This window comes from Mizuhopecten yessoensis, unplaced genomic scaffold (genome assembly GCF_002113885.1).
Source record: "Mizuhopecten yessoensis strain PY_sf001 unplaced genomic scaffold, ASM211388v2 scaffold10107, whole genome shotgun sequence".
Taxonomy (NCBI): Eukaryota; Metazoa; Mollusca; class Bivalvia; order Pectinida; family Pectinidae; genus Mizuhopecten; species Mizuhopecten yessoensis.
Genome location: NW_018408382.1, coordinates 436,837 through 464,831, shown reverse-complemented (window position 1 = coordinate 464,831; position 27,995 = coordinate 436,837). Strand labels below are relative to the sequence as shown.

Here is a 27,995-nt window from a genome sequence, read left to right as displayed (position 1 = left end):
ACACTTGTTTACTAAGGATGTAGTCTTGTAAAGTATAAAAAGGTTCAATGGCCTGTCAAGACCATGAAGGGAAGCAGAAGATTATGGTGTGTGCATCCTGTAACATTGCTGTGTGTGAAATATGTATAGAAACCAGACACTATGGACACAGACTTAACACCCTCAAAACAGCAGCCAACACTGTTGTCAGTGATCTCAAAAAACTGACTGAAAACCCATGTTTTACCACACTGGAGAAAGATCTTGGGGATTTGTCCACATTACGAAGAAGGGAAAGTGAGAAAGCTGTCAAAACAAAGCAAGAACTTCTGGACAGACGAGATGAACTCAAACAAGTACTGGATGAGGTGACAGAAACAGCTGTGACGAAACTAGACCAGCACAATGAAAATCTGTTCAAGGAATTAGATGAAGCCAAAGACAAAGCCATGGAACAATCACAAAAAGTTAGTGATTTTAAGAGTGAAGTCGAAAGGCTACAGTCTTCTCAGAATTATCTGAAAGTTGTGGAAGAGGGAATGAAAATTCAAACTCCAGAAATTTCTCCATTGGTGTTCCCCAGAGTATCCAGACTTATATTCCAGTCAGCTATGTCAGGGTATGCAACTAACATAGAGATGTTGTTTGGGGAGCTGGTACAGCAGGACTTGTATGCTCTGACCACCTTCCACCCAGACGGTGCATTTTATACACCTGTGTTAGGACACTACAATCCAAACCCTTCACCTATGTCTAGTATCTGTAGCGTTGACCTATTTGGGGATGGACCTGACGGAGCCATTTCAAACCACACACAACAAACTGATTCAACAGAAGTACCTACACATCTCAAATTAACACAGAATGCTCAAAGTTTCAAATGTGATGTGATACTCACACATAAATGTTCATTTAAACTTCATTCTTGTCCAAAGGTGATGAAACCAACAGCAGAATGTTACTGTTGGATCAGACATATTGAAGGTGTGAACACAATTACACTTGTCTCTACAAATGGTGATGTTATGAAGAGTGTGACCTGCACCACGAAAGTATATGACATTTTGTCGTTACCAAACCAACTCTTATTTACCACTAACAAGAAGTGTATCAGGCAGATGGCGATGGAAAAAGGTAAATATACACTTTCCAGCTCTAAATGGATTGATACAGATTCGTTTACTCCTCACTGTATGTGTGTGACATCGAATGGCGATATCCTAGTGACAATGACAGACAAAACATCCTGGTCTATAGACCCCAACTCTACATCAGTACTGGTCAAGTACAGCAGCAAAGGAACGGAACTGGCTAGAGCTCACAAGGATGGACATGGTCAAGACCTGTTCTTTGTTCCAACTAACATTAGCACCAGTGACACAGGCACAGTAGCTGTNTTTGTTCCAACTAACATTAGCACCAGTAACACAGGCACAGTAGCTGTCGTTAATATTACCGGCCTAGTTCCACAAGCAAGTCATTTGATGGTGTTAAATAACAGCCTTAATCTGACACACAGATACATTTGGCATGGATTAACAGTTCCTGCTGAAGAACAGCTACCTGAACTAACAGAAAAGTTCAGAATTACGCATGTGTTGTTCAACCACCTCGGCCTCTTAATAATCTCTGAGTTATACTCGCGGACAGTGCAGCTGTTAGATCCCAAGTGTAACCTGCTGAAGGTTTTGGTTACTGATCTCCATGATTCCCCATGTTCTCTTGCTCTGCATGCTGATGGGGATATGTGGGTGGGTTTACAGGATGGAACAGTTAATGTGTACAAACACACATGTGACTTTACATCTGAGGAGCCATAACAAATCCAAATACGATAGGAAAACATGTACAGCAGTTACCTTAGACTTAGAACACCTGTGGGTTTGTCAGAGAAATCATCACGTCAGAAGCTATTAGTTGTCCGTTCTAATATTGTTTGCTGAGCTCATCAAAATGTTATACAGATAACAGAGTGCATAGTTGTTAATTCACAACAAAAGAGTGTTACTGTGTGCTACGCTTTGGTCATAAAAATGTATATATGACATAAATATCATATTCTCAACAAGATATGTTGTTAATCATAAATTATCTCAATATATAGTAGTAGTAGATATGTAGTCAATAACTATGTTGTCAATAAGATATGCAATCGGTTAGTAATATGTTGCCAATGATGATGTTTGTTGTAGTAAACATAACTTCATCTCCACTGAATACCACTATGATCATCACCTTGTCTAATGTCTTAGAGTATATGTAGTGGCATTTGTAGAATGTCGGTCAGATCAATGCTATAGCAATGCTTTGGGAAACTGGTTATGGGGTAAATTGAAACTTGGATGCAATGGATGGAGGGTTGAAACTTNTATGGGGTAAATTGAAACTTGGATGCAAAGGATGGAGGATTGAAACTAGGTGAGGGGGAAGGGGGCAATCTGTAGAATGTTCAGTATTACAGGGCCAGAAAAGGTCCTGTCAAGCTCACGGCAGACAAAATGCTTTGTAGAAAGTTCTGCTAAGGTGACTTGAAATGGTGTTTGTAATCTATCAAATGCTGATTTCATGTTTACGAATGATGTCGATAGATTGATTTAAATAAACATCTGGAATAAAGCATGACGTCAGTGTTTATTGTTTAGGGACAGGGACAGAAATGATACAAACGCACAGCTTGTTGTGAAAGGAAGACATTAAGGCATCACATGACAAATCTTTGCACGCGCAGAAGAACAGCTCGATTTTGATAATTAGGTTATTTAGGTCTCCTTGCTTACTGTAAGGATGCTTAGGAAAATGCCGAAAGGTCTTTCCTAACTTTACTAGGTAGAATAGATATAATCAACATATGTTTGTATTTTATGGTAGAAATTATAACAGTAACTCAAAAGAAAGTTGTAAAAATAATCAACTCAGGCGGCAAGTGGCCTTTTTTAATTATCGTTCTCCAACATCTCATTGCTATATATTTCTGAGGATTGTAAATGTAAGCGAAGCTAGATATAGACATCAATTGTTATATTCTGCAGAAAATGAATTTTGTAATCTTGATCTGTACTGAAGAAAGATCCCAGACAAAGTGAAAGACAGAATCATATTAAAGTGGAGGAGAAAAGGAAGTATTATCAATGTTTTACGCATGTCTTGGTCAAGTGTTCAGTCATAAATATCACCTTGTTCAGTTTACACCATAAACTAATATGATAAAGGTGCTACATAGAGATAAACACTTGTGTAGATTCTACTTTGTGACCTGAAAATCAGTCCCAAGGGGCGGGTCAGATCACGGTTGTATGTTTATGTTCTTTTCTTCGTGCCCAGCATGTGTATTGATATTTGTTGTCAAGACATTTTTGAGGGCAAAAAGGCGAAAGTTAAACCTGTAGTGAAATTTTCTTGGTATACAGTACGTAACTAAAGACCCTTTTAGCAAGGCTGTTGCATGGGTCATGTTACACCATTGAATGAAACATATACATAAGGAAACATGCAAATCTTGTCTCTGTAAGTTAGAAATACTTTGTATTCAGGAGTTGTATTGCACGATTTATCTGAGGATCAGATAGAAAACTTTAACCTAAACCCCGCTGCACATCTTTAAGAGGTTTATGTCATTGTATCNACTTTGTATTCAGGAGTTAGATTGCACCATTTATCTGAGGATCAGATAGCAAACTTTAACCTAAACCCCGCTGCACATCTTTAAGAGGTTTATGTCATTGCATCTCCTATTTCCTCAAACAAAAATCTTAAGAATTCCTTGTAGAGTATCACAATCCCATCTCTATCTCTCTCCCTCCTTACAGGAATATCTGTGGAATTATTTGCCGTATCACAATTTTATCTTTGGAATACGTCAGTTATCACATTAAAACAAATCCATAAGTGTGAGGTCACAATGTCGTTTCTTTAGAAGTCTTATCCGTCCAAGATATCAAAATATCTGCAAAGTAAAACCACGAAATCAAACAATCCATAGTTTCAATTTTGAATTCTTACCGTTTAAGAACGTTTAGAAACAACGATTCTCTATTATGGAGAATTAAACTCCTCATTTACATTACAGTCATCATAATCACCAGCAACACAAACCGCAAGCATCACAACTCTATTTCAGTCATATACCTAGTCACAAACATACATTTGCATTCACACATACACACAAAAAGAGAGGAGAGAGAGACAGACAGATGGGAGAAAGTGTTTTATATGGAAAAATAAAAAATCAAACAAAGGAGCTAAACAGCCGATGTCAGTCTTGGGGACAAAACCAGTAGAAGCTACATAAAGAATGTACATGCTCTCTAAGTTTTACTGTAGTGTGACGATGTTTAGCCTGCCCCGTCGTAAACAATTAATAGACATAGTTATTCCACCTGAATAATAAAAATACTTTTCTCAAACTAGGATGATTTTTAATCTTCATTTTGGAAGTCCTTCTGGATATGAAACAGGGTTAAATATATAATGTATTACTTGTACGTTGAAATATATTGTTGGAATATTATATCAATCTAAAAGTGTAATGATGCACTCCAAACTGAACAGAGGAAACCACTCATAATTCATACATTTTCTGTTGGCGGTTCTAAAGGGATAACAAGCATTTTTTTCACAAAGATCTAAGTACATTTACACTAACACTATCTTTGCAAGGATATATACCAACTGAACATTGTTTTAAAATCACCATCTTTATAATGCAAAGAGACATGTCAAATATTTAAATTCAGGTCAAGACAGGTCAAGGTGGTGCTACTTTTATACAACTCTTACAAAAACTAAAGACTGTGACCCACATATGGAGTATAAAGAAAAAATACTCAAAACACAACACTGTATTTATGAAGTTAAATGCATATTTTATTTTTTGTCATTAATACAAAATGTGTTTAATATACATTTGTATCACATTCTCGTCATCATGTATAATAAACTTCTTCAAAACATTTATGACAAACAGTAATACATGGTTGTACAATGTTCACAACCTACATTTTAGCTAAGACAGCATAGCCAATATTAAATGCAGTGTAGTTTTACTTAAAACAACTAGGTGTCACCCTGGTAAACATACAGACTTGGCTAGGGAGAAGTTCTCTTAAGCTTACCAGAGGTCCGGGTTTTTGTCTCCTAACGGATATATTGAAAAGAAACAATAACCTCTGTTGGATTGGCACCCACGTAAAGACCCATGAAATATTGACAAAAATACTCGATGATACTTTCACAAGAATCACTATGACCCCTTGAAAACTTCGGATGAGTTTTCTCCTGAAGGGGAAGTATGTCAATCTGGTAAAATATTAGCTGCTTCGTATCCTAGCGACTTGGCAAGGGAGAACTTCTGTTCGGGTCATTCACAGAGCATAAGACTACCATAGTAAACCAGATGTCAGGGTTCAACTGCTAGTCAAAACAATGAAAAACTAATGACCTCTTTTACAATGGTACCTAGGTAGAGACCAATGAAATATTGACCAAAATACTCAATGATACTTTCACAAGAATCACTATGATCCCTGAAAAACTCTAGTTTAGATCTTTCCTGGAAGGGGAGTATGTCACCCTGGTAAATTACTAACACTTTCTACTGACTTGCCTACTATAAAATTTCTTTTTGTGTTCATTCACTAGAGCACATATCATGGAAAATATTGGGAGCTTAGAGTAGGAAGTAATCTTTAGCAAACAGAATATAAAAGGGCCTGTTCATGTAAAATTAAAGGAAAATCAGAAAATATTAGGAGCCAAGAACAGTTTTGAGCGGGCGAGGGCGCCTTGGTCTCCTCCAAGATTACTCATGAATGATAGTGTGAAATAAAACAATCAGGACTGAAACATTTACTATTAAACATGAAACAACGATCGAATTCCTATATAATGTTATATGTGACAAACTTATAGCAAACATTCATATTTCGTTAAAACAAAAGCAAGGAAATAATTTGATGTATGACCAGTGTACATTACTTATTACTTTCACATAATACACTGTGTCATATTATCTGAGGGTACATTGCTTATATAACAAGAATCCCATAGGGCCTTTATACACTCGACTTATTTTCAACATTTGATTCCTTGGTCCCAGGGAAGCCTTGACCTAATCCTGGTAGCATCATTGTTTTTAACTCTTCATGCCCAGTAAGCACCTATATATGTATTTGGTTAAAGGGCAAAGTCTCAGATGTTATAGCCCTGGGACTAGGTTACCAAGGGCAGGGCCAGACCCCTGAACTAATTTGGTAGCATAATGATGTTTTTCTTACAATTGCATAGAATATACAATATCGGGTGGGGATCTCGACTGTTTTCATGTTATGATCAAAGAGCTAAGTATTGAGGGCAAGGATGGACACAAGACTAACCGTTGTGNTATACAATATCGCGTGGGGATCTCGACTGTTTTCATGTTATGATCAAAGAGCTAAGTATTGAGGGCAAGGATGGACACAAGACCAACCGTTGTAGCATGACTGCATTCGTCTTTTCATATCCAGATATTGTATATAGTATATGGACATAGGGTGGGGACCCTTGGATGGGGACAGATCCCATGGCAAATTGAGTTAACATTGTTGTGTTCCTCTAATGATGTTGAGGATATGTACGGTTACAAGGTGAGGATCATTTCCAGGTTCTGACCTAAAATGCCTGTTATGAACCAAAATGCCTATTATGCCCCGCCCATGGGTAAGGACAGAAATCAGGAAACTTCTGGTGACAAGTGTATATTCTTCTTGTCCAGTTACTGTATTACAGTATGGGATGAGGATGTCAACAGTTTCAATTTTATGAACTGATTTCCCTATTGGACCTTATCCCTGGGGTGGGAATGGACCCCAGAGTAAAGTTTGGTAGCATAAATGTATTTGTCGAAAGGTGTCGAGCATGGAGATATAGGGTGGGGATCTCCACATTTTCCTAATTAAGGCATACTTTCTCCAATCAGGGAAAACAATCCTCCATTTTTACAAAGTTGAGTCCCCTTGGCACAAGGATGCTCTGGGGAAAAAATGGTTATCTGGGTATGTCAACAGCTAACAAAAAGTATATGTCAAAAGCTTATCCAATGTATAATATTGCATATCCATACACCACTGATAGTGGTGTAGATGGGTTGTTCTCAGTTCCCCCACTTTTTAGAGAACAAAGAAAATTGCTGATAAAGGACGACAACGGCAGACCAATTATAGTCTGTTTCATACTTACCCCACAGGTAACTTACCTGTGTGAAAGTTACCTGTCTGACTATTGCTTTTCTGTGTATGTGATATGTAAGGTATTATTTGGATATGTATTTTGTACGTTTTAATAAATTTTTGGGGGTATGAAATTGGTAAAATAAAATAATAAACACTTAATTGTCTGTTTATCAAATTTTAGGTTAATGATTTAAAATTCATTTATGCATAAACACATGATACAATCATTACATACATGATGTACAATACAGATATAACAACAACTAAATAGTAAGAGTTTACAGTCAAATATATCAATTCTTATACATCACATTTCATTTACATTACACTTTTCAGACCACCAAATACAAGACAAGCTAAGATATGTACTTAAAGAGCTATGGCAGAAAACTGCCCATATTTCCCCAAGTCGGCAATTATGAATACCGGAAAAAAGTTTATCAATAAACAATTTCTGGTAGCGAAAATGCACGGAATAGATATCAAACCAATTGAATATGAACTTATGAACTGCTGAGATATTAGATATTGTTAATATGATACTCTAAATATAGCCATATTCATCTATGAAAATGATGGCGTTTCCCAGACTTGAAAAAAACCCATTTCATCAGGTCCAACTGTTGATTACATTTGTTGATTCCGTGATGTAATGTCCAAAAATAAATTGTCTGACGGGAAAGTGGTCCTCTTTTGGCTGTTTGGGAAAGTGTTCAAAATTATAAAAATCATGGTTGATCAAGTTCCTCAAAACTGCTACAGGTGTTTCTTGGGTTAAAACAGATTGTATTTCCATATAAGTGTATGTCCGGTGTAGCCGAATGTGTAACGCAGTTTACTTTTTAACATTTAGGCATGTGATCTTTTTCCTTAATCAAGTAATGAAATATTTTTCTAATCAACTGAACATTTTATTGGACATACATATTGATTTATTTTCTATGGAATCATGTCATCGAATTCCTGTACACGTGTACAGTAGAGCTTCGCTTAGTAGATAAGACATTATTTTATCATTTTAAATGATATTTATTAATTGTTTTACCCTCCGATTGGCACTAGTTATTTTATCTATTATTGAAACACGAACAAATGATGCCGAAACANGCCATGTTGTTTATCCGATCAGTCTCAAAAGTTGCCCTGCATAGTTAAGGACCAAGGGGAACCTACATATAAAATATGAAAAAGATCCCTCTGGTATTTCTTGAGAAATAGCGATAATAAACTTTCAATATCAAAATCCAAGATGGCTGCCTGTCGGCCAGGTTTTTTATCCGATCAGTCTCAAAAGTTGCCCTGCATAGCTTAAGACCAAGGGGAACCTACATATAAAATTTGAGAAAGATCCCTACAGTCCTTTTTGAGAAATAGCGATAACAAACTTTCACTATCAAAATCCAAGATGGATGCCTGTCGGTCATGTTGTTTATCCGATCAGTCTCAAAAATTGCCCTGCACAGCTAAGGACCAAGGGGAACCTGCATATAAAATTTGAGAAAGATCCCTATGGTACATCTTGAGAAATACCGATAACAAGAATTGTTTACGGACGGACGACGGACGACAGACGACGGACGGACGACGGACCAAGGACGCAGGGTGATTTGAATAGCCCACCATCAGATGAATGTGGGCTAAAAACACAGGTAAATACAGGTAAATACTGCCAGTACTTATAAGAAACAGACTATAATCCTTCTAACAACTTTCTCCTCCCCATGTTATTTTAAAAAGTGGGGGAACTCAGAACAAGCCGTGTAGATGTTTAAAGTATTAATCCCTGAAATTCATGAAGCCCCAAACTCATCACTGAAAGGGATGAAGAAGGCAACCAGGAGGTTGCCTAAAGCTACCCATGAGTAGCATTTAGTTGGAACCACAGTTACATGTTCGTTTCATATAAATATCTCATGTTTTTGTTAAAGGGTTCAAAGTCCTTAGATAGTCTCTAGTCAGGGATGTCTATATACAAAGGTAGGGTACCTGTTAAAGTAACATGACACCTGCGTCAGACTAGTATAAATATACCAACACACATTACAAACAGAAAGTAGACTCCCATACAAGGACAAATTGTGAAAGAAAGTTAAAACAAATATGAAATTCAATTAAAATAAAATTACCATAAATTTACAGTTCAATCTGACAATATAGTGAACTGTTCTACACTCATAAATCAGGTTGTTGTTTTAACCTTTTCACCCAGTAAACCATACTGGAATTACCCAGGTCAATACCTGGTAGAGTCTACTAATGATACATAGTGGTGAAAGGATTTAAAGGTTGGTTTTTCCAGGTACATTTATGTGTATGTACACACATGTTGAATTATAGCGTGTGTAACAGGTATAAGTTTTACTCAAAATGGTGGTCTACCCAGAAGTAAGGCACACAATATAAAACATTTGTGTACTGAGGTTGTAGTCTTGTTAAGTATAAAAAGATTCCAATGGCTTGTCAATACCATGAAGGGAAGCAGAAGATTATGGTGTGTGTACCCTGTAATATTACTGTTTGTGAAATATGTATAGATACCGGACACTATGGACACCCACTTCACTCATTCAAAACAGCAGCCAACACTGTTGTCAGTGATCTAATAAAACTGACTGAAAAACCATGTTTCACCACACTGGAGAAAGATCTTGGGGATTTGTCCACATTACAACGAAGGGAAAGTGAGCAAGCTGTCAAAACAAAGCAAGAACTTCTGGACAGACGAGATGAACTCAAACAAGTACTGGATGAGGTAACAGAAACAGCAGTGACGAAACTAGACCAGCACAATGAAAATCTGTTCAAGGAATTAGATGAAGCCAATGACAAAGCCATGGAACAATCCCAAAAAGTTAGTGATTTTAAGGGCGAAGTCAAAAGGCTACAGTCTTCACAGAATTATCTGGAAGTTGTGGAAGAGGGAATGAAAATTAAACCTCCAGAAATTTCTCCATTGGTGTTCCCCAGAGTATCCAGACTTATATTCCAGTCAGATATGTCAGGGTATGTAACTAACATAGAGATTTTGTTTGGGGAGCTGGTACAGCAGGACGTGTATGCTCTGACCACCTTCCACCCAGACGGTACATTTTCTAAACCTGTGTTAGGACACTACAATCCAAACCCTTCTCCAGCCTCCAGTGTCTGTACCGTTGACCTATTTTGGGAGGGACCTGACGGAGCCATTTCAACCCAGACACAACAAACAGAGGTACCCACACAACTCAAATTGTCACAGAATGCTCAAAGTCTTAAATGTGATGTGAAACTGACACATAAATGTTCATTTGAACTTCCTTTTGGTCCATTTTTGATGCAAACAACAGCAGAAGGTAACTGTTGGATCAGATATCGTGAAGATTTTAACACAATTACACTTGTCTCTACAGCTGGCGATGTTATCAAGGATGTTTACTGCACCACGAGAGTATTTGGCATGTTGTTGTTACCAAACCAACTCTTCGTGGCCTCCCTTGATAAGAAGTGTATCAGACAGATGGAGATGAAAAAAGGTAAATATACACTTTCCAACTCTAAATGGATTGATACAGATCCTTTGACCCCTCACTGTATGTGTGTGGCATCGAATGGTGATATCCTAGTGACACTGACAGACAAAACATCCTCTTCTATAGAACCAAACTCTACATCAGTACTGGTCAGGTACAGCAGCAAAGGAAAGAAACTGGCTAGAGCTCACAAGGATGGACATGGTCAAGACTTGTTCTTTGTTCCAAATAACATTAGCACCAGTAACACAGGTACAGTAGCTGTCGTTAATGTTACCAGCATAGTTCCACGAGCAAGTCATTTGGTGGTGTTAAATAACAGTCTTAATCTGACACACAGATACATTTGGCATGGATTAACAGTTCCTGCTGAAGACCAGCTACCTAAACTAACAGAAAATTTCAGAATTTCTGATGTGTTGTTCAACCACCACAACCTCTTACTAATCTCTGAGATTTTCTCGCGGACAGTACAGCTGTTAGATCCCAAATGTAACCTGCTGAAGGTTTTGGTTACTGATCTCGAGCATCCCCCAAGTTCTCTTGCTCTGCATGCTGATGGGGATCTGTGGGTTGGGTTAAAGAATGGAACAGTTAATGTGTACAAACACACATGTGACTTTACATCTGAGGAGACATAACAAATCCAAATACGATGGGAAAACATGTACAGCAGTTACCTTAGAACACCTGTGAGTTTTTTTCAGAGAAATCATCACGCCAGAAACTGTTAACTGTCTGTTCTAATAGTGTTTGATGAGCTCATCAAAATGTTATACAGATAACAGAGTGCATAGTTGTTAATTCACAACAAAGGAGTGTCACTGTGTGCTACGCTTGCTTTGGTCATAAAAATGTATTTTGGACATAAATATCTTGTTCTCAAAAAGATATGTTGTTTATCATAAATTGTCTCAATCAGGTATTACGTCAATTACCTATATTGTCAATCAGTTATGTAACCAGTGAGTCATGTTTGTCAATCAAGTATGTTGCCAATTAAATATGTTATACAGATTTGTCATGCAGTAAACATTACTCTACCTCCACTGAATACTATTATGATCACCACGTTGATCATAGAGAGTATGTGTAGTGGCATTTGCATTATATCAGTCAGATCAATGCTATAGCAATGCCTGGTACAACTGGTTATGGGGTAAATTGAAACTCGGATGGAGGGATAAAGCTGGGTGGGGTAAAGGGACAATCTGTAGACTTTTCAGCATTACAGGGCCAGAAAAGATCACTCATTCATCGAAAGATATCTCAAAAATATCCTTGGGATGGCTACGAGAAAGCTTATTAGCGCGCTGTCCCCTGTACCTACTAGCCAGCTATCAAGACCCTGGGGCTTATAACCCAGAGTTAATTTGCCCTTCACATGTAATGATTACAAACTATGTTGTGTATTAATATTTGTTGTCAAGACTTTTTGGAGGGCAAAAAGGCGAAAGTTAAACCTGTAGTGAAATTTTCTTGGTATACAGTACGTAACTTAAGACCCATTTAGCCCTAGCAAGGCTGTTGCATAGGTCATGTTACACCATAAAATGGCAAATATACATAAGGTAACATGCAAATCTTGTCTCTGTAAGTTAGAAATACTTTGTATTCAGGAATTCGATTGCTATCTGGTCTCTGTAAGTTAAAAATACTTTGTATTCAGGAGTTAGATTGCACCATTTATCTGAGGATCAGATTGCAAACTTTAACCCAAACCCCGCTGCACATCTATAAGAGGTGTATGTCATTGCATCTCCTATATCCTCACACAAAAATCTGAAGGATTCCTTGTAGAGTATCACAATCCCATCTCTATCTTTCTCTCCCTCCTTACAGGAATATTTGTAGAATTCTTTGTCGTATCATAATCTTATCTTTGGAACACGCCAGTTATCACATTAAAACAAATCCATAAGTGTCAGGTCACAATGTCGTTTCTTTAGAAGTCTTATCCGTCCAAGATATCAAAATATCTGCAAAGTAATAACACGAATGTTTAGAAACAAAATTTCTCTATTATGGAGAATTAATCTCCTCATTTACATTATAGTCGTCATAATCACCATCAACACAAACCACAAGCATCACAACTTTATTTCAGTCATAAACCTAGTCATAAACATAGAATCAGAAGAGAGACAGAGACAGAGACAGAGAGACAGAGAGACAGAGGGAGACACAGAGAGACAGAGAGACACAGAGAGACAGACACATGGGAAACATTGTTTTATATCGAAAAATAAAGCATCAAAGAAAGGAGCTAAACAGCCGATGTCAGTCTTAGGGACAAAACCGGTAGAAGCTACATAAAGAATGTACATGCTCTCTAAGTTGGACTGTAGTGTGACCATGTTTAGCCTGCCCCGTTGTAAAGAATTAATTGACATAGGTATTCCCTCCTTAATAATAAAAATACTTTTCTCAAACTAGGATGATTTTTAATCTTCATTTTGGAAGTCCTTCTGGATATGAAACAGGGTTAAATATATAATGTACTTGTACATTGAAATATATTGTTGGAATATGATATCAATTTAAAAGTGTAATGATGCACTCCAAACTGAACAGAGGAAATATCACTCATAATTCATACATTTTTTGTTGGTGGTTCTACAGGGATAACAAGCATTTCTTCACATAGATCTAAGTACACTTACACTAGCACTATCTTTGCAAGGTTATATACAACTTCATGTCACCCTGGTAAACCTACAGACTTGGCTAGGGAGAAGTTCTCTTAAGCTTACCAGAGGTCCCGGGTTTGAAATAATAACCTCCGTTACATTGGCACCCACGTAAAGACCCAGGAAATATTGACAAAAATACTCAATGATACTTTCACAATAATCACTATGACCCCTTGAACACTTCGGATGAGTTCTCTCCTGAAGGGGGAGTATGTCACCTTGGTAAAATATTAGCTGCTTCGTTTCCTAGTGACTTGGCAAGGGAGAACTTCTGTTCGGGTCATTCACAGAGCATAAGACTACCATAGTAAACCAGATGTCAGGGTTCAACTGCTAGTCAAAACAATGAAAAACTAATGACCTCTTTTACAATGGTACCTAGGTAGAGACCAATGAAATATTGACCAAAATACTCAATGATACTTTCACAAGAATCACTATGATCCCTGAAAAACTCTAGTTTAGATCTTTCCTGGAAGGGGAGTATGTCACCCTGGTAAAATACTAACACTTTCTACTGACTTGCCTACTAAGAATTTCTTTTTGTGTTCATTCAGTAGAGCACAAAGTTAGTAAACAAAATACCTTGGGTTCAACTCCTAGCGAATGCACCGAAAATTATGACCTCTGATACATACACATTATTTCATGCAAATTAAATGCACACACCTTCTCTCTGGTAATCTCTGGGTGGCAAAACATGCCGCCGGAAGTTAAGTCAACCACATCGATACCAAACATAGGTGCAATGGGTACGCTCATCAACATTCCCTATATTCTGACTGTACAGTGAGTTCAAGAAAAAAAATGTTCATATAGTTCATTTATAAACAACCAGAACAATATGATACAGTTTAATAAATGCTATTTATTAACTGTAGAGGTATGCATTGTTATCATGACCAACATTGTTGTATATGTCTTATAAATCAGCATACACATGTTTATACATATAACAGAAGAAATAAACAATACACAATATATATACATTTCATGATGATCTACATTTAGGTTTGGCCTTGGGGGCTATATCATACTACACATATATAAGCTATGGAAATCTCACGGATTACTGACGTTATCCTACCAGGAGTGAACTTTCACCCCTTGTCCCAGGATTACTGCCAATATATCCCCCCAGGAAAACATTGTTGATTTTTAAGTATTAAGGTGTGTTAGATACATGTGGATAAATATCATATATTATCTTAATACCAGCATGTGTACCAAAATTTAGGTATACGTAATGCTGTCAGGTTATATTTATAGATACAGAACAAAGAACATAGCTCAACAGTCTCCTACACTCTTCTTATACGTGATAATATGGTAAAAATTAGATTAGGGATGCTGCTGATTGGCTTAAGTTATCACTAGGCAGGTCAAGGTTAATTACCATTGGTCAAGAGGTTAGCCACGCATAATTAATGAGATGACCAACAAAGGTCAGCGTCACCCCGCACTGATTTAAGAAACTATCGGAGCGAGCGGACGCATTTTACATCAGCTTACCGCCATCCACCCCAACCTCCACCTTACAAAATGTATAATTATTACAGTGTATACATGTATACTGCAGCATCAGTTTCTTGAGTACATTATTTACATACGTCTGCAAGTGTACCAAGGAGTACAGTAGCATAAGTAAACGGAGCAATTCGTTCAAATATACAGATAAAGATGAGTAAAATGGGTACCTGAAAACCATAAAGACATCAGACAACAAAGTTTGTTAAAATGAAACTGCTAGTGTCTTGTATACTCCTCTAAATGTGGTATATTTACTGTTCCCTTCCTTTGAGAAACTGTGGTAGCAGAGTACAGTAGAAATGGCTTGATCCTAAAAATAAAGAGCATGTCTCAGATAAACATGGATAGCGGATTTATCCTGCACAACACACCTACATATATATATATATTTATAAACTACATTTTGAATACATTTTTTTTAGAAGAATGAATTTTTTTTCAAAAGTGATTTCCCCAGATTTGAGATTTGTGAAAAACCATGGTTTTCACATCAAAAAACGCCAAAAAATGCAAAAAAAACCCGTGATTTTTAACCCAAAATTTGACCCACGCAAGTAGTAATTCTTTTCTTAAAACCTGTCTGTCGGTAACAGAAATACTCACGTTTTAGCATAGGTCGTTCAACTGGATTTTTCACAATATTTACATATGTGCCAAGTTCAAAAATAGACTACATTTTTTAAATGTGAAGCCTACATAGTCCACTTTAACATGTATATGCCAATTGTACAACAATATCACCCATGGCCACCGTACGCTACTGCACACAGCTACCTGTCAGTAGTGACTCTGGCAAAAAAAACCCATTAAATACATGTTTAACTACACAATTGGCTTTTGGGTACATCAAAGAATCTCACTTGTTAATCAAACCATGACCAGAGGTTTTACAATACCTGGTACAGCAACAGTTTTAGCATCCATTTCTGTTGTTATTAAAATCGAAATAATTATTTGTGTATCAAAAAATGTTAGGAATCAATCCTTTAATAATATTTTAGAAAGGTAGCTTTATTATTCAGGGTGAGAAGCATTTTATTGCCATTTTATGGAAAATCACCAAATTAAATATATATTCCAGTTTAGGTAAAGAGTACCATGACACTGCATTAGTTATAATTGCAAAGAAGAGTTCCATTCAGACTGTTTTCCAGTATATGTAGAAGATGAAGCAACCAAATAAGGTTTTCTGGTTTAGAGTTACTTCCCTTACATGTAGGATACAAATAGACCTGTTTAATTCTTTAAGTATTCTTCTCTTTTTTAAATCAAATCCTTTCATTACTAAAAATGGCTAAAATTAGTCATATATACAGGATAAGATATGAAATGTAACATGTACTAAAATTTATATATATAATAATTAAGATATTGTGAATTGTACGGACAAATTATAATACCATTACCAAGTTTGCTTTATATAAAGAACTGAAAAAAATACATTGGAACACTGATTGATGAAATAAACAATAAAGGTACAAGACATGTAATGTAATGGTTTAAAAATACCTACAATAATGCAATATACATACCACGATGAAAAGAGGACATAAAATAGAAAAGAAGCAGGAAAATATCACTTTGTTTAGGCAGATCATGGAACTATAAATATAATTATCTAAACAGTAAAACCCTTACACACATACTGTATACAATACTATACTGTACAGCTGTTACTACATACTGTACGCAATAGTACAAATGTTTATAACTAATGCTCTTTATGCTATGACTGATACCGCACAAGTTACATTTCCACAGCGATTCATTTGAAGCCCTGATCTGTGGGCGGCAATAATGTAGACTACAAAGTTTTATCTTCCTTATACATCATAAATTAGTAAATTAAACAAGTTACAACCATACAAAATATATAGTTTATGTCACATTGGTGATGAATTCTTTATTCAAAATTAAAATGTTTATGTTGTACTGTGTAAAAGTGGAAATGTTCGCAGTGTGATGATGTTAATATTTATCATGTAAATTATCGTGAAAATATCCACACAAATTACATATAGATTATAGATACACTTTTATATAGATTTTATATTGCCAATGCAAAAACTCCTATACCACAATAAGTTTAAAGAGTCACAACACCTCCATTTGCACATGCAAACAAATTCAACTTTTTCAATATGTAACATTGGTGATCAATCTTATATTCCAAATATTTCATCCCATACGTTGACGATAAATTGTATATTCTGAATGTATTATTTTATAACTTATACTTGTGAAAAGTTCTTTATTTTGATTAATATCTTGTACATCATATTGGTGATATGTTCTTTATTCTGAATACTATATTGTAAACCTAGCACCGGTGATACATGTATTGATTTTATATTCTGAATATTAAACATCATTCCTAAAATTGGCAATAGATTACATATATCTATTAAATACTACTGGTGATGTATTCCAAAAAGGTGTCCAGTTACCAGTTCCACGGGTTTCCATTCCAAATATGTATAGATCCAGACACTATGGACACCCACTTCACTCATTCAAAACAGCAGCCAAGACTGTTGTCAGTGATCTCATAAAACTGACTGAAAACCCATGTTTGACCCCACTGGAGAAAGATCTTGGGGATTTGTCCACATTACGACGAAGGGAAAGCGAGCAAGCTGTCAAAACAAAGCAAGAACTTCTGGACAGACGTGATGAATTCAAACAAGTACTGGATGAGGTGACAGAAACAGCTGTGACGAAACTAGAGCAGCACAATGAAAATCTGTTCAAGAAACTAGATGAAGCCAAAGACAAAGCCATGGAACAATCCCAAAAAGTTAGTGATTTTAAGGGTGAAGTCAAAAGGCTACAGTCTTCACAGAACTATCTAGAAGTTGTGGAAGAGGGAATGAAAATTAAACCTCCAGAAATTTCTCCATTTGTGTTCCCAAGAGTATCCAGACTTATATTCCAGTCCGATATGTCAGGGGAAGCAACTAACATAGAGATGTTGTTTGGGGAGCTGATACAGCAGGACTTGTATGCTCTGACCACCTTCCACCCAGACGGTACATTTTATACACCGGTGTTAGGACACTATAATCCAAACCCTTCTCCAGCCTCCAGTATTTGTACTGTTGACCTGTTTGGGGAGGGACCTGACGGAGCCATTTTAACCCAGACACAACAAACAGTGGTACCCACACAACTCAAATTGTCACAGAATGCTCAAAGTCTTAAATGTGATGTGAAACTGACACATAAATGTTCATTTAAACTTCCTTTTGGTCCATGTTTGATGCAACCAACAGCAGAAGGTAACTGTTGGATCAGATATATTCAAGATCTGCACACAATTACACTTGTCTCTACAACTGGTGATGTAATCAAGAATATTATCCCCACCACGTGTGTATATGGCATTTTATTGTTACCTCTAACAAACAGACTCTTAGTAGCCTGCCCTGTCATGAATTGTATCAAACAGATGGTGATGAAACAAGGTACACTTTCCAACTCTAAATGGATTGATACAGATCCTTTGACCCCATACTGTATGTGTGTGGCATCAAATGGGAACATCCTTGTGACAATGGCAAACAGAATATTCGGGTATGTAGAACCCAACTCTACATCAGTACTGGTCAGGTACAGCAGCAAAGGAAAGGAACTGGCTAGAGCTCACAAGGATGGACATGGTCAAGACTTGTTCTTTGTTCTGGGCACTGTTAACACCAGTAACACAGGCACAGTAGCTGTTGTTAATGTTACCAGCATAGCTCCACGAGCAAGTCATTTGATGGTGTTAGATAACAGCCTTAATCTGACACACAGATACATTTGGCATGGAATAACAGTTCCTGCTGAAGACCAGCTACCTAACGTAACAGAAATGTTCTGTATTACTGATGTGTTTTTCAACCACCTCGGCCTCTTAATAATCTCTGAGTTACACTCGCGGACAGTACAACTGTTGGACCCCAAGTGTAACCTTCTGAAGGTTTCGGTTACTGATCTCCAGCATCCCCCACGTTCTCTTGCTCTGCATGCTGATGGGGATCTGTGGGTTGGGTTGCAGGATGGAACAGTTAATGTGTACAAACACACGTGTGATTTCACATCTGAGGAGCCATAACAAATTCAAATATGATGGGAAAACATGTACAGCAATTACCTTAGAACACCTGTGTGTTGTTTTTATTCAGAGAAATCATCACGTCAGAAACTGTTAGTTGTCTGTTCTAATATTGTTTGCTGAGCTCATCAAAATGTTGTACAGATAACAGTGTGCATAGTTTTTAATTCACAACAAAAGAGTGTCGCTGTGTGCTACGTTTTGCCCATAAATATGTATATAGGACATATAGATCATGTTCTCAACAAGATATGTTGTTGATCATAAATTGTCTCAATCTGATATGTAGTCAATGACCTATATTGTCAATCAGTTATGTAGCCAGTGAGTCATGTTTGTCAATCAAGTATGTTGCCAATTAAATATGTTATACAGATGTGTCATGCAGTAAACATTACTTCATCTCCACTGAATACCATTATGGTCACCACGTTGATTATAAAGAGTATATGAAGTGGCATTTTTATTATATCAGTCAAATCAATGCTATATCAATGCCTGGGACAACTGGTTATGGGGTAAATTGATATTCGGATGGAGGGATGAAGCTGGGTGAGGGTGAGGAGGCAATCTGTTGAATTTTCAGCACTACAGGGCAAGAAAAGATTACTCATTCATCGAACGATATCTCAAAAATATCCTTGGGATGGCTACTCGACCAAATGGCGACTTAACAGATAAAAACTCATTCTCAATATATCCAGGTTAAATAGACAAAATAGGACAACCGCCCAGAAGGACAGAAATGATAAACACGCACAGCTTGTTGTGAAAGGAAGACATTAAGGCATCACATGACAAATCTTTGCATGCGCAAAAGAACAGCTTGATTTCATTAATTAGATTATTTAGGTCACCTTGCTTACTGCAGGTGTATGGATACTTAGGTAAATGCTAAAATGACTTTCAAAATAACTTTACTAAGTAGAATAGATATAATCAACATATTTATTTATTATACAGTACCGCTAGTGAAAATTTGGTAATATGATTGGTCGAGATAAATTGTTCATTTCACACTGTCACTGTCACATTCACTTTAACATTGAGTCAATGGAAGGGTGCTTTCCAAGGCCCTAGCAATGGGTGACAGTGCAAGGAAGATGCGCGTACGGTTCGTTTCAGCAGCCATGTGTTTGCATTGAGATTCATCGCGCATGCAAGTCCACAGTCATTGGTGATTAGTACCACGATATAACGCTGAGATGAGTGAGATTTCCAAGCGCTTCATTCACATGTTAGTCAGGATACACAATCAGTGAAGTAGAAAATGGTGAGATTTACACAATCAGTGAAGTAAAAACAATGGCAAGATTTGCAGATATCCTGTTTGGTGATTTTTGACGGATACGGACGCTAAAAGCATGCAGCGTACTGTCAAAGGAACATGTACAAAGTAGTTGTGATTGGTATGGAAAAAAAGAGGTTTGAAGGGAGTGAAACACAAGGATACTCTCACTGATGATGATATGAAGATGTTCGGTAACCCGCTCGTCAATATCACCAATTAAATTGTGATAACGGCCATGATAGTTTGCAGTGTCAATAACACTTACTTTATTGTTAACGCACTGTTAAGTTGTTGTTGAAAATACAATCTACGTGTATTTATTACTTTGAAAACTTTGTCAGTTATTGACTTTCGGTATAATAAAATGCATGCTACATATATTAGAGTGTAACAGTGCCTAGGGTCACCCTTAGGATATCACTGTCACCCGAGGCGAAGGGTGACCCTGGGCACAGTCACACCCTAATGAATGTAGTATTTATATATAATAGTTTATGGTGGAAAATATAACAGTTACTTCAAAAAGTAATCAACTCAGGCTGCAGAAGACTTTTTCTAGTGATTTTTCCAACATACCCTTGTTATATAGTTCTTAAGATTGTAAATATAAGCAAAGTCAGATAGTAGTGTTTCTTTGGAAATGTTGCTAGAGTTTTCTTACATATTTTAACCCTGACCTTGAAAGAAGGTCAAAGTCATTGAAATGAGGAAACTTTAGGCGAATTTGTTATCACAAAACCAGTTTTGGTTTATAGTTTAGATTTAGAACTGGTTCGGCTTTGGTTTCAAAACTGATTTTGGTTTCGTAATGTACAAACAAATGTCTGGTTTAACACACAAAAAATGGCTTCAAAACAAATGTGTTCAGCACAAATACTTCAAGTGTATCTCAATGTTATGACGATGACACGGATGATACCCTCGTGTTATCGGTTATTACATATTCATATCGGTAGAAAACTGTCAAAAGAAATGTGTACAATCTACTAATGGAAACAAAAACTAGCAAAATAGAAAGATAAAAACAATCATTTTTCAACAAATTTCACCTGCCGGAAATAGCTGTCATATGTTTCCGTGCATCTATTTTGATTCAGTGTTGGAAGAAAGACTTCTCGAATACACTTTGCTGGGTATTTCAAGTATGATCTTTGATTGTCAAATTAATTATCGAAACACATTTTTAAAGTTGCACATTTTTTTTTATTGATTTTTCAAAATTTCACCTTAAACAAATTCATATAATTTGATAATTTATTTATTTAGTTATCATAGAAATATCTGCGCAGCAGAGATGGCGGATATCTTGAAAAAAATCCTCTGCATTCACTACATTCTACCATCACGCTTTCAATCGACGCCAAATTTGATTCTTCTCATTATAGCCTAAAATATCCGGTACTTCAGTTTTAAGAAGATGTTTTAAAGAAAAATGTGGGCGGACAGATGGACGATGGATGCTGCACCATACCATAACATAACCTCACAGGCACTTTCTGCTAGGTGTCAGAGAGCCAAAAACAAACATAAAATTACTCATTTCAAAAAAGCCATCTAAACGTGACAGTTCTTTATGTCTTTCAATAGAAACATCAAACATCAATACTTCAAAAGCACTGAAAACTCTTGCATGGCTATATCAGATATCATGTTATCTTAAAAAAAACATTTTTTCTGCTAACAAACTTTTTCAACAGAACAAGAATGCAGATAATGTTTCTTGTTTGTTTGCCTACACAGAAGTAGTCACTACTGGCACTATAAGAAAGGCTTATTTCAGTAATAAACAAGGTGACAAGGACACAATATCAAATGAAACTTATGAAAGACATTGTATATAGATATGTGTATCGAATCGTAACGAGAGTTGACATATAAATGTAAATAATAAAGATAATGGCATAGACATAACATTTTTACCAGCTTAGACATGATAAGACTACCAGCCTTTCTATGTGATGTGTGGACTGTATACCAGGAAACGTTTGCCTTTCTCTGACGAAATCTATACTAACCCAGAGTTAATTTGCCCGTCACATGTAATGTTTACACACTATGTTGTGTATTAATATTCGTTGTCAAGACAAATTCTCCCTCATTTTGGAAGGCAAAAAGGCGAAAGTTAACCTGTGGTGAAATTTTCTTCGTATACAATACGTGATTAAATACCCTTTTAGCCCTAGCAAGGCTGTTACACCATTCAATTGACTATATTCATAAGGTAACATGCAAATCTGGTCTCTGTAAGTTGTAAATTCCTTGTATACAGGAATTAGGTTGCACCATTTATCTAAGGATCAGATTGCAAATTTAAACCCCAAACCCCACTGCACATCTATAAGAGGTTTATATCATTGCATCTCCTATTTCTTCACACAAAAATCTGAAGAATTCCTTGTAGAGTATCACAATCCCATCTCTCTCTCTCCGAACAGAACGCCTGTAAAATTCTTTATCCGATCACAATTTTATCTTGGGAACACGTCAGTTATCATATTAAAACAAACCCATAAGTGTCAGGTCACAATGTCGTTTCTTTAGAAGTCATTCTTCCCTCCAAAATATCAAAATATCTGCAAAATAAAATAAAAAATCAATCAATATTTTCAATTTTGAAGCTTACCATTAAGAAATGTTTAGAAATTCTCTATTGTTGTGGAATGTTTTCTAAGAAATATACTGATGTCAAGAATTGTTTATAAGAATTATTCATCTTTAGGACAAGAAAACAAGGATCACATAGATATACACTGCAGTGGGATAAACAACATCCTTGATATCTTGCGGTTACACCCACTTTCGCTCTCTGCACCCCTGGAATATGGAATATCATCATCATATCATCATCATCATCATCATCATCAACATCATCATCACATCTTAATGACACTCATCATCAACATCACCATTATCCTCATCCTTATCATTGTGTCATAATGACACTCATCATCAACATCCTCCTCATCATCATCATAACAATACAATGATATCATCATCGTTATATCTTTACAATCAGTCCTACACATCCTCACCATCATCATGACCTCATCATTCCATTTACGTTGGCTAATAAATCTACTTTTTCAAACAAGGATGATTTTTAACCTTCATTTTGGAAGTCCTTCTGGATATGAAACAGGGTAAAATATATAATCTATTACTTGTACATTGAAATATATTGTTGGAATATGATATCAATTTAAAAGTGTAATGATGCACTCCAGATTTGTCGGTGATAACACATACAGGTCTAATTTCGTACACGGAACCCTAAGAGAGGTCGCATGTTTAATACTGTTTTCTCCTCACTGAACATATATATAGTGTTCATCAATGGGAAGTGACGCAAGCAACCTGTAAAGAAACTGAACAGAGGTAACATCACTCATAATTCACATATTTTCTGTTGGCGGTTCTAAAGAGATAACAAGCATTTTTTCACAAAGATCTAAGTACACTTACACTAACACTATCTTTGCTAGGATATATACCAACTGCACATTGTTTTCAAATAACCATCTTTATAACGCAAAGCGACATGTCAAATATTTAAATTCAGGTCAAGACAGGTTAAGGTGGTGCTACTTTTATACAACTCTTACAAAAACTAAAGACTTTGACCAAGTCACCCACATATGGAGTGTAAAGAAAATAATACTCAAAACACAACACCGTATTTATAAAGTTTAATGTATAATTAATTTTTTGTCATTAATACAAAATGTGTTTAATATACAAGTGTATCACATTCTCGTCATCCTGTATAATCAACTTCTTCAAAATGTTTATGACAAACAGTAATACATGGTTTTACAATGTTCACAACCTACATTTTAGCTATGATAACATAGCCAATATTAAATACAGTGTAGTCTAACTTAAAACAACTTCATGTCACCCTGGTAAACCTACAGACTTGGCTAGGAAGAAGTTCTCTTAAGCTTACCAGAGGTCCCGGGTTTGGCTCCTAACGGAAATATTGAAAAAAACAATAACTTCTGTTACATTGGCACCCACGTAGAGACCCAGGAAATATTGACAAAAATACTCAATTATACTTTCACAAGAATCACTATGATCCCTGAAAGACTCTAGTTTAGATCTTTCCTGGAGGGGGAGTAAGTCACCCTGGTAAAATACTTACACTTTCTACTGACTTGCCTACTAAGAATTTCTCTTTTAGTTCATTGAGCACAGTTAGTAAACCAAAGACCTTGGGTTCAACTCCTAGCCTCCATGTGTGTGGCAAAGGTGAGTCCTTTTGACACAAGGATGCTCTAGACCAAATATTGTTATTCGGTTATGTATAAAAAGCTTATCCAATGTATGATATTGCAAATTCAATGAAAGTAAATTCCTCATGTGTTGTTAAAGGGTTGGGAGTCCTTAGCACATGTCTCCTGTCAAGCATGGCAATATACAAAGGTAGGGTACATGTTACAGTAACATGACACCCCCGTCAGACTTGTATAAATATACCAACACATATTACAAACAGAAAGTAGACTCCCATACAAGGACACAAAGTGAAAGAAATAATTTACAAACACTTGTAATATTAAATTCAAAACAAACTTAAAATTTAATTTAACTAAAATTACTATAAATTTAATCTGACAATACAGTGAACTATTCTACACTGAAGATACAACAGGTTATTGTTTTAACCTTTTCATCCAGTAAACCTTAATGGACTCATCCAGATGAATACATGATAGAGTCTATTAAAGTTACATGGTAAAATCTGCTACTGTATACTTAATTGTTTAGCTTGGTTTTTCCAGGTACAGTATATATATGTGTATTGACATTTATGTTTAATTATTGGGTGTGTAACAAGTACACATTATTACTCAGAGTGGTGGCTTAACCAGAAGTAAGGCACACAATATAAAACACTTACTAAGGTTGTAGTCTTGTAAAAGGTCCGATGGACTGTCAAGACCATGAAGGGAAGCAGAAGATTATGGTGTGTGTACCCTGTAACATTGCTGTGTGTGAAATATGTATAGAAACCAGCCATCGTGGACATGTACTTAACACCCTTAAAACAGCAGCCAAGACTGTTGTCAGTGATCTCATAAAACTGACTGAAAACCCATGTTTTACCACACTGGAGAAAGATTTTTCCACATTACGAAGAAGGGAAAGTGAGTAAGCTATCAAAACAAAGCAAGAACACTTCTGGACAGACGAGATGAACTCAAACAAGTACTGGATGAGGTGACAGAAACAGCTGTGACAAAACTAGACCAGCACAATGAAAATCTGTTCAAGGAATTAGATGAAGCCAGAGACAAAGCCATGGAACATTTTAAGGGTGAAGTCGAAAGGCTACAGTCTTCACAGAATTATCTGGAAGTTGTGGAAGAGGGAATGAAAATTAAACCTCCAGAAATTTCTCCATTGGTGTTCCCCAGAGTATCCAGACTTATATTCCAGTCAGATATGTTAGGGGATGCATCTAACACAGAGATGTTGTTTGGGGAGCTGATACAGCAGGACGTGTATGCTCTGACCACCTTCCACCCAGACGGTACATTTTCTACACCTGTGTTAGGACACTACAATCCAAACCCTTCTCCAGCCTCCAGTATCTGTAGCGTTGACCTGTTTGGGGAGGGACCTGATGGAGCCATCTCAACCCAGACACAACAAACTGATTCAACAGAACTACCTACACAACTCAAATTAACACAGAATGCTCAAAGTTTCAAATGTAATGTGATACTCACACATAAATGTTCATTTAAACTTCATTCTTGTCCAAAGGTGATGAAACAAACAGCAGAAGGTTACTGTTGGATCAGACATATTGAAGGTGTGAACACAATTACACTTGTCTCTACAACTGGTGATGTTATCAAGAGTGTGACCTGCACCACGAAAGTATATGACATTTTGTCGTTACCAAACCAACTCTTATTTACCCCTAACAAGAAGTGTATCAGGCAGATGGCGATGGAAAAAGGTAAATATACACTTTCCAACTCTAAATGGATTGATACAGATCCTTTGACCCCTCACATTATGTGTGTGGCATCGAATGGTGATATCCTAGTGACACTGACAGACAAAACATCCTCTTCTATAGAACCAAACTCTACATCAGTACTGGTCAGGTACAGCAGCAAAGGAAAGAAACTGGCTAGAGCTCACAAGGATGGACATGGTCAAGACCTGTTCTTTGTTCCAACTAACATTAGCACCAGTAACACAGGCACAGTAGCTGCCGTTAATATTACCGGCATAGTTCCACAAGCAAGTCATTTGATGGTGTTAAATAACAGCCTTAATCTGACACACATATACATTTGGCATGGATTAACAGTTCTTGCTGAAGAACAGCTACCTGAACTAACAGAAAAGTTCAGAATTACGCATGTGTTGTTCAACCACCTCGGCCTCTTAATAATCTCTGAGTTATACTCGCGGACAGTGCAGCTGTTAGATCCCAAGTGTAACCTGCTGAAGGTTTTGGTTACTGATCTCCATGATTCCCCATGTTCTCTTGCTCTGCATGCTGATGGGGATATGTGGGTGGGTTTACAGGATGGAACAGTTAATGTGTACAAACACACATGTGACTTTACATCTGAGGAGCCATAACAAATCCAAATACGATAGGAAAACATGAACAGCAATTACCTTAGACTTAGAACACCTGTGGGTTTTANGTAGCTGCCGTTAATATTACCGGCATAGTTCCACAAGCAAGTCATTTGATGGTGTTAAATAACAGCCTTAATCTGACACACATATACATTTGGCATGGATTAACAGTTCTTGCTGAAGAACAGCTACCTGAACTAACAGAAAAGTTCAGAATTACGCATGTGTTGTTCAACCACCTCGGCCTCTTAATAATCTCTGAGTTATACTCGCGGACAGTGCAGCTGTTAGATCCCAAGTGTAACCTTCTGAAGGTTTCGGTAACTGATCTCCATGATTCCCCATGTTCTCTTGCTCTGCATGCTGATGGTGACATGTGGGTGGGTTTACAGGATGGAACAGTTAATGTGTACAAACACACATGTGACTTTACATCTGAGGAGCCATAACAAATCCAAATATGATGGGAAAACATGTACAGCAGTTACCTTAGACTTAGAACACCTATGGTTTTGTCAGAGAAATCATCACGTCAGAAGCTATTAGTTGTCTGTTCTAATATTGTTTGCTGAGCTCATCAAAATGTTATACAGATAACAGAGTGCATAGTTGTTAATTCACAACAAAAGAGTGTTACTGTGTGCTACGCTTTGGTCATAAAAATGTATATATGACATAAAGATCATATTCTCAACAAGATATGTAGTTAATCATAAATTATCTCAATATATAGTAGTAGTAGAAATGTAGTCAATAACTATGTTGTCAATAAGATATGTAATCGGTTAGTAATNGGTTACTGATCTCCATGATTCCCCATGTTCTCTTGCTCTGCATGCTGATGGTGACATGTGGGTGGGTTTACAGGATGGAACAGTTAATGTGTACAAACACACATGTGACTTTACATCTGAGGAGCCATAACAAATCCAAATATGATGGGAAAACATGTACAGCAGTTACCTTAGACTTAGAACACCTATGGTTTTGTCAGAGAAATCATCACGTCAGAAGCTATTAGTTGTCTGTTCTAATATTGTTTGCTGAGCTCATCAAAATGTTATACAGATAACAGAG

The 27,995-nt window shown here is 36.7% G+C and overlaps 2 protein-coding genes across 6 annotated transcripts in view; both read left to right on the top strand.

The window, feature by feature from the left end:
• Positions 1–27: 27 nt before the first annotated feature.
• Positions 28–27,888, top strand: LOC110459555. 3 transcript variants are annotated; one of them, XM_021511883.1, is made up of 3 exons: positions 28–1,375; positions 26,992–27,287; positions 27,763–27,888. In XM_021511883.1, exons 1-3 carry the CDS (start codon positions 48–50, stop codon positions 27,840–27,842), a joined length of 1,704 nt encoding a protein of 567 aa, XP_021367558.1. In that variant the 5' UTR covers positions 28–47; the 3' UTR covers positions 27,843–27,888. The 3 variants fall into 3 exon arrangements, with proteins under 3 accessions (XP_021367558.1, XP_021367559.1, XP_021367557.1); XM_021511884.1 differs by lacking the exons at positions 26,992–27,287; positions 27,763–27,888 and adding an exon at positions 1,392–2,341 and having other exon boundaries at positions 28–1,343; XM_021511882.1 differs by lacking the exons at positions 26,992–27,287; positions 27,763–27,888 and adding an exon at positions 1,411–2,341 and having other exon boundaries at positions 28–1,362.
• The window catches only part of LOC110459556, a 30,183-nt gene continuing 11,807 nt past the window's right edge, over positions 9,620–27,995 (top strand). Inside the window, exons 1-2 of one of the 3 annotated variants that reach the window (XM_021511885.1) lie at positions 9,620–10,067; positions 25,640–26,939. In XM_021511885.1, the coding sequence (XP_021367560.1) occupies positions 9,640–10,067; positions 25,640–26,915 (1,704 nt within the window). In that variant the 5' untranslated portion in view covers positions 9,620–9,639 and the 3' untranslated portion in view covers positions 26,916–26,939. Of the gene's footprint in view, positions 11,714–18,626; positions 19,055–25,639; positions 26,940–27,995 lie in introns of those variants that run through there. The other 2 variants (XM_021511886.1, XM_021511887.1) reach the window with 2 other exon arrangements.

Coding starts and splice junctions, on each gene's coding strand:
- LOC110459555 (XM_021511883.1), top strand. CDS start 48: ATGGCCTGTCAAGACCATGAAGGGAAGCAGAAGATTATGGTGTGTGCA. Junction 27,288..27,762: donor TCTTGCTCTGCATGCTGATG/GTGACATGTGGG, acceptor TGCATGCTGATG/GTGACATGTGGGTGGGTTTA.